This window comes from Colias philodice, chromosome 15 (assembly GCF_061535455.1).
Source record: "Colias philodice isolate Cphi_HAF_F1 chromosome 15, ilColPhil1 Martin Lab GWU primary, whole genome shotgun sequence".
Taxonomy (NCBI): Eukaryota; Metazoa; Arthropoda; class Insecta; order Lepidoptera; family Pieridae; genus Colias; species Colias philodice.
In genome coordinates this window covers 5,324,278-5,334,449 of record NC_143100.1, presented here as the reverse complement: position 1 = coordinate 5,334,449, position 10,172 = coordinate 5,324,278, and the positions used below count along the sequence as shown (strand labels likewise).

At 31.7% G+C, this 10,172-nt stretch overlaps 1 protein-coding gene across 1 annotated transcript; it reads right to left on the bottom strand.

Annotated features, from left to right (window-relative positions):
• Positions 1-4,198: 4,198 nt before the first annotated feature.
• Positions 4,199-7,626, bottom strand: egh (beta-1,4-mannosyltransferase egh). The gene is made up of 3 exons (XM_089703752.1): positions 7,491-7,626; positions 6,602-7,406; positions 4,199-6,302 (listed from the first exon to the last, which is right to left on the bottom strand). The coding sequence occupies exons 2-3, from the start codon at positions 7,403-7,405 to the stop codon at positions 5,730-5,732; spliced, it is 1,377 nt and encodes a 458-aa protein (XP_089559878.1). The 5' UTR covers position 7,406; positions 7,491-7,626; the 3' UTR covers positions 4,199-5,729.
• Positions 7,627-10,172: the final 2,546 nt, after the last annotated feature.

Sequence of the window (10,172 nt, the reverse complement as noted above, 5' to 3'; positions counted from 1 at the left end):
TTTTTTCATAAACAGTTATATTAAAACATTTGCAAGATATTTGTCAGAGCATTTTGTGTAATTACTTTTAGTTTTGGTTTTATCTGCGATAAACCACTTTTGGCGCTCTTTTTTTCTCGAGATAAACGTTTGGTTTTGTCACGATAAAAGTGGTTTATCGCAGATAAAACCAAAACTAAAAGTAATTACACAAAATGCTCTGACAAATATCTTGCAAATGTTTTAATATAATTGTTTATGAAAAAAAAATCATAATAAGTATTACCATGTCAAGTAGAAAACGTAAAAGTGTGAAAATTAGAGCTAACTTGGTGATTTTTTTTTATCGAGTAAATTTTAATATTTTATGTTTTTGATTAAACAGAATCGTTGAACATATCATCTAGTTTGATATATATTTTATTTTTTAGATTTGGTCTTGAATATTACACGTATCATCTAATAGAAGATTGGTAATTTTGCTTTATACGCACCCTTAATACCAATTGCCGGGTACGTTTCACACAGCGGATTATAAATTAATTAATTAGGTTTATTACTTAATCATTGCTCTATTTCGTGGTTGCTTATCTATTGGCAAATAGGATAAACTGTTCAATCAGCTTAATTTGTTGGTGGTCCACGAAGATTTAATAAATTGCCATCGATAGTACCTATATCTGCACTTAAAGTAATAGCTTCGGAATTGGTTTTGTATAAACCTACAGAGACTATTCTATCGAACATTTCCATCATGCAATTTTGAGTATCACCATAGACAAATATACCAAATGGTATAACTATAGATACTCGCTTTATGGAAAGGTATTCGTTTTTAGTGTGTACAAAAATATATTTAAGTAGGTATGTAGAGACCAAGGTGTATACCTAAATTACATATTTATTATTTATAAAAAATAAGTACCTATAACTGCAAATTTAAACATAGATAAAGAACCAAGATAGGTAGGTACTAAAATAATGTATATATAAAAGGTATAGGTAGGTACCTAATCAATGACAAATATAAGTCCATGACCTAATCGAAATTATTAAAATTATAGATTTGATCTATATCAAATCCATAAATAATTTTAATAATTTCGATTCATGTAATTGACTTGGGGTAATTTTCTGTTATCGACCAGCTGTAGGTAAATGAATCAGTAGTCAGTATGAATTAATATGATCATACCTACTATCACCTTCTCTGCATAGCTACATCAGCTACATTATGAAAGGCTGCAAACATAATACCTACCACTTATAATATAGTTACTGAAATCTTCAATGCAATCCGAGACAAGTTTTAATTAACGTCTTTCTTCCGATCTTGTCTGCGTCGCGAAAAGTCGTTAATCGTCCTATTTACGTAACCCTTTAAGCTTTTTAATGAGGGGCTGTAGTTGCAGGTTTAGCTCTGTAAGTAGATTTTTTCCTAACCTACGTCGCATAAGAGACCGATTTTAAAGTGCATCCATAATTGGATTAATTTGAAAACTAAGCCATCCTCGGCGCATTATTTACCTACCTACCTTCTCACAGAACATTAAAAAATTAATTATAAACATCTATCAGTTACGCCTATCACACAGTTAGTAAAAAACTAAAAGAAAAACTCATGAAATTACATTGAAATTATTCCATTGCAATCGATCCTTGATAAGATTAAGAATACAAAGCTAAAAGAACAAAATCTATATGTTTAAAGTGAAAATTAAAATCAAAATCACGTGAAAAGGAGTCAGTTACATACAATCATACCTTACCATAAATTAAACTATTCACTATATGAAAGAAACACTCTGTGAAAGTAACTAAAACAAACATGGTAAATTTCCAGTTTCAGTTTGATATAATATATTCAGTTAGTAGGTATAATGAACAATGAACCTACTCACAATTACGAAGTTATGAATAAAAAGCAATAAATTTTTCATCATTTAATACTATTTTTATAAACACCTTTATACAATAATCCCACCAAACCATTAATTTACAGTCATTCACATGCTCTAATACAATTGATTAAAAACCAATCAAAAGATAACGTACTCAATATTCATAGAAACATACATAATATCAATATTTACGTATGAACGTTAATGAAACCAAAGGTGACTAACGCAGATATCAATTAAAACATTATGACATAAACGATATTTCAACATTTTACCTACTTCACATATCGATAAATACACAAATTGAAAACATTGAAATATATACCACAATTATCACGTTAGGGAACACATAAATAATTTTTTCTTATAGTAATCTCACAAATACCATAATTAATTGAAGGATGGCACTAATAGGCAGAGGTCAAAAGTTTAATTTGCGTCGAATTCTTATAAGTGATCCTTGACTCACAGTATACAGGATATTTGCTTTTAGATGAAAAGATAAGAGTACTGTGTAGACCAGATATCCATGTTAAAGACAGATATAACGTTACACGACATAGGTATTTTAAGTTAATGTATTATCGACGCATCGTTATTTTTTGCATATCTATCAGCTATCTTAGATAAACATAATATTTGAACATACAAAAAAAAAAAGATGTGTGGCACTCGGGGACTGCCGCGGTAAAGCTATTGCATGCATATAATATAGCATGCCTTCAAGCCACACCTCCGAGCCCGTCGGAGTGGGGAACGTGAGGTTTTTTTGTTACAGAATTTCTCGATTCGGTCCCCGCGCTCAAGGCCCGCGATAAAAGCTATGCAATAGCTTAAAACATATTTTTAATGCGTATGGTATAAAATACATCATGCAGTTCTCACTATTTTATACTGAACCTAGCGGCGAACTTTGAATAGGTAGAACATTTGTACAAAATGGGGTGTTGTTGACTATACAATATCTTCGTTGTGCGTGTTTTTATCGGTGCTTTAATTTTTTATGTAAACTTTAAATAAAAGCCAAAACTTTTAAAATATTATCAATAGACATCAATAATTATTAATAATTTATAATACAAATTATGATAATTAAGAACAATACAAATTATCTGTATATTCCATTGAGATAATATTAATATGGAGACGACACCGCCTACATCACTTATGTTCCACTCAACATACGCCATGTGGCGTATGTTAAGCGGTTTTTAAAGTGAAACTTTTATTACATCGTCTCAAACTTTTTGGTCTGTGTAGCGCATGTCGCGTGTATCGCGGCTGCCGAGTAGGTATACCTACTCGGCAGCCGACCGACACGCGACATGCGCTACACAAAGCAGTGTTCGGAACCGTTCGAACAGTTTCACTTTTACCGTGGTTTCATAAAACCAGGTTTTTTTTAATGGTTTTAAAGTGAAACGCATCAAATATGCCTTCGTGTGTGTTACGATATTGCACAAATAATACAAATAATACGGAAAAGTGCAAAGGAATAACTTTCATCGGTAAGTACCTAACTAGATAATAATTTTTAAAACTTAGTTAGAGCAAAAAATGGCGCACAGATTTTGTTCGTGGTGTCTCCTCCATACGTAGTAATATTATCTCAATGGTATATTCTTTCTCTTTCTTTGAATGATTACTGCGATGGTAACAATAAATTGGTGTTTTATATACAATTATAATACTTACAATAGTATACTTATTTGTTATATAATTATATTGGTAGGTACCTAAAATTAGCTTTGGTATAATGTTATACGAAGCTTAACATATTTTAAGTACAGGAAAATCGCACAAATATTACCTTTATGTAGTAATAATTGTGCAAGTGAACATTATTGTAGTTAATACTTTAATAATTTATACAAAATATATTTAAAATGTTTGTAAGTATTAAAAATTATCAATACTTGGATACTAAGTACCTACTAAAATTTATACATATCTGTAAACTGTAAACTACGGAGAATACGAATTAGGTACTTACTAGGTATTTACGTAAAAAATGTCCAAATTCTAGAGAAATAGAAGAGTGAAGCCCAAACAAAATTACGTGAATATCTTCGATACTGTAGGCGTTGTCAGCTTTGCGTGGAAAAGATAAGACGAGATGATTAAATCAGTAAGTAATCTTTAGCATTAATTTTTTGCACAGCGCACTTTACAAAGCTATAAATAATCGCAATCAAATCGCGAAAAGTTGAATGAAACTTGCAACTCTCAAATAGGTGAATTAATCAACGCATAAAAAGTTCTAATTAAACATACTTCTCTCTTTTTACTATGCTAATGAGGTGACGCCAAAAGCAGAAGTGCATGAAGTTACAAGAACAAAATCTATCTCCCATAGTGACTAGGTTCACTATCCCTCAACCCTGGCTTTGATTTTTTTGTTCAAGCAAACCACCCTAGTTTCTATTTCAATACATCACTCTTTGCCAAAGACTTTATAATTACGTATAGCATCATTTTACACTTTCTTGGGTTTCATTATAGCAATTAGAAATTGATGTCAAGATATGACTCAAAAGCAAGCCATAATTAAAAATAATGTCATGGTTATTTTGTTCGATGTAGGGACTGGAAACATATTAAACTATAAATGCCAACTAGTGGATGTACATATTATTAAATAATTCAAAAATACTTTCATTTAAGTTCCATGTATTTAAAACTTTAGTTTTTAGGTGGTGCTTCAATAATCGACTCTTTACCATTAACTTGCCATTTACCTTATAATAAGAAATAAGACAGCCTAGAGTTTATATAAATTCTACAAAAATGGTAAAATTGGTAAGGCATTTTTTTGTTTACAATAATTACTTATTCCTCATTTACGCCTTTATTAATTGTTTCGTTAAAATTAATACAACCATTATGTAATAAAAAAATAAACAAATAATTTTTAAAACAAAAATAAAAAAACATAACATGCATCACATACCAAGCGCTTTCCTCGCAATTTTGTCAAAATCATAGACACAAACATGAAAATACTAAAATAACATAATGGCTGGCATTAATCTACATTTAAACCTTACTTCTATCATTTATAATTTAAGTCTTTGGTATCAATGGAAATTCACTAGTTAAATTTTCTCATTGAATTTTTATGGCTAAATGTAATATTATGTTAAAAAAATAATAATCAAAAACATCTTAAATCAGATAAAATCATTCAAAATGATTATCAATGAACAAAAATACAAAAATAAACTTTAAGAAGCATCACAAAGTATCATATTTAATTTAAATTAATGCAAAAAGCCCAGGGTTTTACTTTATAAATGGTAATATCTTATTTGAAAAAAAAAGAGTTTTACAATTTATTACCAACATAGCAGGTATGGCTATAAGGACACATAAATGATCATTGTGAACGATTATTATCATTATCACATTAATAATTTACAATAACACAAGCTGTCACAGGTTGTATTGCCCAAAGTTTAAGATTCAATCTATAATTCAATAACCATGTTCAATTTATCAGTCATTCATACAGCTTATATTGTGGATATGTTTTGTTCATAAAAAGGTTAGAATTGACTTAATTGAATCTAAAACATTTTTATACACCAAAACACTGATATTAAGTAAAAAAAAAAATACTCCGCTCATTCACATTTACAATAATAAAATAATCTTTTAAAGGAATATTTGTGAAATCAATACTGTTCTACCGCTAAATGACTAAATTTGTTATTCTTGGCTCAATAGTTATTCCTCAACCAACTACTCAATGGATAATTAGGTAATAACAAGCACAAGATAAATTTCACTGTAAGTAGTTCACTCCAGTAAGTAGTAGCTCAAGGCATGTACATACATTTCAGTAATATATTATACAGTAATTGGAGTCTTTATTTCCTTATCTACTATGTAAAATTTGTGTTTCTTACCTAAAATTCCCCAGATCACAGCAATATTTTCAATAACAATATTGAATGGAATGGTAGCTAATGCGCCTCCAACAAACATTACAAACTTTAAGGGTCCAAATCTATACATTGGAAATGATTTTATGACACCAAATATATACATGTAAATGTTTACAGCTCCTATGAAACCAATTATCAAGTCTAGAAAATGTGGACATGGTATAGGACATACAGCTGCTAATAATATATTACTAGTTGAGAATGGGAGGGTTACCCATGAATAGCATGAAACGCCTAAGAATATGTTATATAGAAGAGGGATCTCCTTTGAGTGTACAACTAGTAGAATACCTTGTATCCATCTTTTTCTTTGTTGCATAAAGTCCCACAGTGTAAAGGGGGACTTTTCCCACATTTCACCATCAATAAAATTAAATGTATAACCTTCTTTGTATGCTTTCATTGCAAAAAAGCAGTCTTCAGCAACGGAACCATCCAACCCATTATCAAATGAAACAGATTTTTCTGCACCCACCTGTAAAAAAACAATACATGTTGAATATATCTTATTGGATAAATAGCTCATTCTGCCTCTTGCGTTTACCCAGGATAAGTTGAAAGCAATTTTTAAATTTGGTCCATAGTTTTTGAAATGATGTTATTTTTTATACATTCAAGAATATCAAAATACAAATCTTTATAATATGTAGTAGTATAGATAATTTAAAAACTAATCACCTTTTATATTAGAAAACTCTTATATGTACTTTATGGAATTTCAATTTTGAATTGTAAGTTAAATAAATAAAATAAATAAATACTATAAATACTTACTCTTGTGACAACATAAGACCCTTTCCAGCTGAAAAGCGGCTTATGGAACACTGAAAAAACAAATCTGAGTTTTCCCATATCATCAGCCACTCTGAAGCTATCTGCTAATGTTGTGAGCCAATTTACAATTTCTTCATTGGCATATGTAATTAGGCCTTGACCAAATGGATGTTGCCCATCAAAGACAAAGTTTAATATGCCTCTTACTGAATTTTCAGTCAGTAATGTCTCTTCATCTAAATGGACTATCCAGTCCGTATCACTTAAAATATTCACATTATCTTCTAAACAGTACTGCAATGCACGGGATTTGAATAATGCTCCAGTCTTAGTTTTGTACTCTCTAGGTACCACAACTTCTCTCACTCTTCTATGTTTAGGCAAATCTATTGCTTTGTCAGTTACAACCTCAATAATAAAATTTTCAAGACCCAAATCCAAACATGTATTCATATTGCGAGTGACATTATTTCTCACTAATTTTGGAAAATCTCCTCTTGTTACAACTCTTATGCATATAAAAGGTGCCAATAATGGTGATCCTTTTAATTTTACTTTTCCAGGAAAGGCATTAAAAAATATAAGTCCAGAAAAATTACAAATTACCTGAGGTATTGTAAGTAATGTGAGAAGTCTAAAGACATACAATATCACTGCACCTAGTAGACCATAGGTTTCTATAGGATCAATTGATGCTTTTTCCTTATCGTCCAAGTTTATAGCACCCGCAAATACGAGGAAGAAAAATATGAACGAAAGGAATAATGTGCAATGCAATAAATGTAATATTTTCCCCCGCAACATTCTGAAACAATATAAATATGAAACGTAAAAAAAATATTATTTTTTTTTTCCTAAAAAACCTATGTCACAGAAATACTTAACATACCTTGTATGAATGATTTAATTCAAGTTTCTTCGTACCAAAACTCAAAAGGTGTCTCCAATATTTTATTTTGCATTAAATTAAATTAAAAATTACAAGAAATATCGTCTCGTAGCATACTCTTTTTTATCAAAACTAAACATTTAACATTTTTGACATTTTTCAACGAGAATAAAATTATAAACAGACGTTCGAACTGGTGCGACCGGACCACCGTACTCGTGCGGTGCGATCGACTCGCCACACGACCGCACCGCACCTAGGGTTGCCAGTATTTGATTTAAGGGTTAACAGCATCAAAAATACGAGTTTTAGTTATTTTTTACGGGAGATAATTAAAACAGCAATGTTAAATAGAGAAAATTTATTTTTGGCATTTATATTTGCTGTTGGAAGAAACAGCTTTTAATAGCTCTTCATTTTCTAAAGCGAATGTATAAAAATCTTTGCACGATAATTTAAAATTACATTTAATTAATTTGCAGCTTCGCCTTTACAGTTTCAATATTCAATCGGTTTCGGCTATCCGTCCAGGCATTGCCGCACAAAGAAAATATTCTTTGTTTAAAAATTATGATTAAATTTACGATTTTTAAAAAAACATTTAAAATATTGGAATTTTCGCGGCCGAATGAGCTAAATAAATTCGTATAAAAAAATAGATACACTAGTGACTAGATAATTTATTACGTTGCTAATATATGAAGTGATTAAAGGCGCAAATTATCCCTTTTTGAAATTTTCGATATTGTCGATGATAGAGGCGAAAGTATTGTAATTTTTACTGATTTTCGTTTTTATTTTTTTATATTATATGCAGGCGTTAGTAGAAGCTCTGTTTAGTACCAAAAGAAACCTTGAACTGAGTTCTACATGTGACAAAAATACCACATTCTAGCCACGAAGTTATTACGAGATATAGATTTTCAAAGAATGTCAGGGTTGTCCCTAGTAAACAAAATTATATATATCATCTATCTATTACCAAGTTTTTGTTTATGTTTTAGTCGTTAGTTATAGTCGATATTTCAATATATTATTATATGTAGGTACATAATCTTTATATGTAATAAATTAACTGAACAAAAAAAATATCTTAGATTTATAAGACAATTCAATAATATCAAATTAATACAAATTAATCTCCTTTTTTTGTGAATATTTCGAGCATTGATCATAGTAATCTCATTTAAAGTCAAACCGAATTCCTTGAAAATCTATTTCTCGTAATAAATTCGTGGTTAGAATGTTGTATTTTTTTCACATGTAGACCTCAGTTCAAGGCTTCTTTTGGTACAAGTACAAGTACAAGTTACAACCATTGAAAAGAAGAAAACGAAGAGAAAAGAATGGGCAAAATTATATTTAAAAGACAGGGATTCATTCAGACATATGCAGTCATATCATAAATCTTTGTAGAGTTCTAAAATTTATATTATTAATCTTTTTTCAGTATTAGCCACGTCATCCGACGCCATCGCCATTGATAACGATCGACCGACGTCCGTTTTGTTTGGCGGTAGAACTATGACTAAAGCTGTAATAAGTATATAGTCTATGACTAATGCGCTGTCCGGTGCGATCGCCCGTCCACACGCGCGAATTTGGTACGGTCCGCACCAAGTTCGGATGAAAAAACCATCGAACCAACCGTACCGTCAATAATAATAATTATGTCCGGCGGACCACTGTACACATGATCGAATATGGTCCGGAGCGCACCAAGGTCACGGTGCGGTCCGTACCAAATTCGAACGTCTGTTTATAACTTAATGATAACAAATGACACAGTCACACAGAGAATGCAAAGAATTCAAAAGTTCCAACAGTCATTATAATATTATAAGGGCGAGGCCACAACACTGCGTTGCGGCGTCGCGTCGTAAAAATCTACGACGCCGCAGAATGCATCGTGGAAATTTCCGATGCGACGGCGCATCGTAATGCGGCGACGCGCTGCCGTTTAGTCGGTGTCCATACTTTGAACGACCTGCACGCGTTTTTTAAGCGATATGGCGGAGTACGATGTCGACTACCTGATATCCTTAATTCACGAACGTCCCGTCCTTTGGGATAAAACTATATCAGAATTCAAAGACAAATTTTTAAAAACAGAAGCATGGAGGGAAGTGTGTACAAGTTTATATTCAAATTTTGAGGAGTTAAATAGTAATGGGTGCACCCAGTACTTTCTTTTCTGTTTCTTTTTCTTAATACGTCTTAACGCAAGCAGCAGTAGAACACGCGCAGTGCGGTCCATGTCTCACTAGAAACTGAAACGTTGGTTAGCGTCTTTTCGTTCGATGTCGTATCCGATGAAATTTTTGCGTTGCGACATCGCATCGCATTGCTGTGCGATGTTATTTTTGCGACGCGACGCCGCAACGGTAGTGTTGTGGCCTCGCCCTAAATCTTGAATGTTTATTTATGTCTGTCTATATGTATAGCACTCGGGATGAGAGCTTCAGTGCTCAAGAAATAATGAAGTCGAGCAAGGCATATATTTTTTCCTGTATCTCAATAAGCTATTATTCATGTACTATCAGTCTATCAATATATCGCGTTTCATTAAAGAAACGAATCTTCAATGGCGGCCAAAGCTGACACTGACCAAGACACTGGTCACTGACATATGGTAGGGTCAGTTAGGCTGCGTTACCATCTGCAAGAAAACTTCCGCAAGAA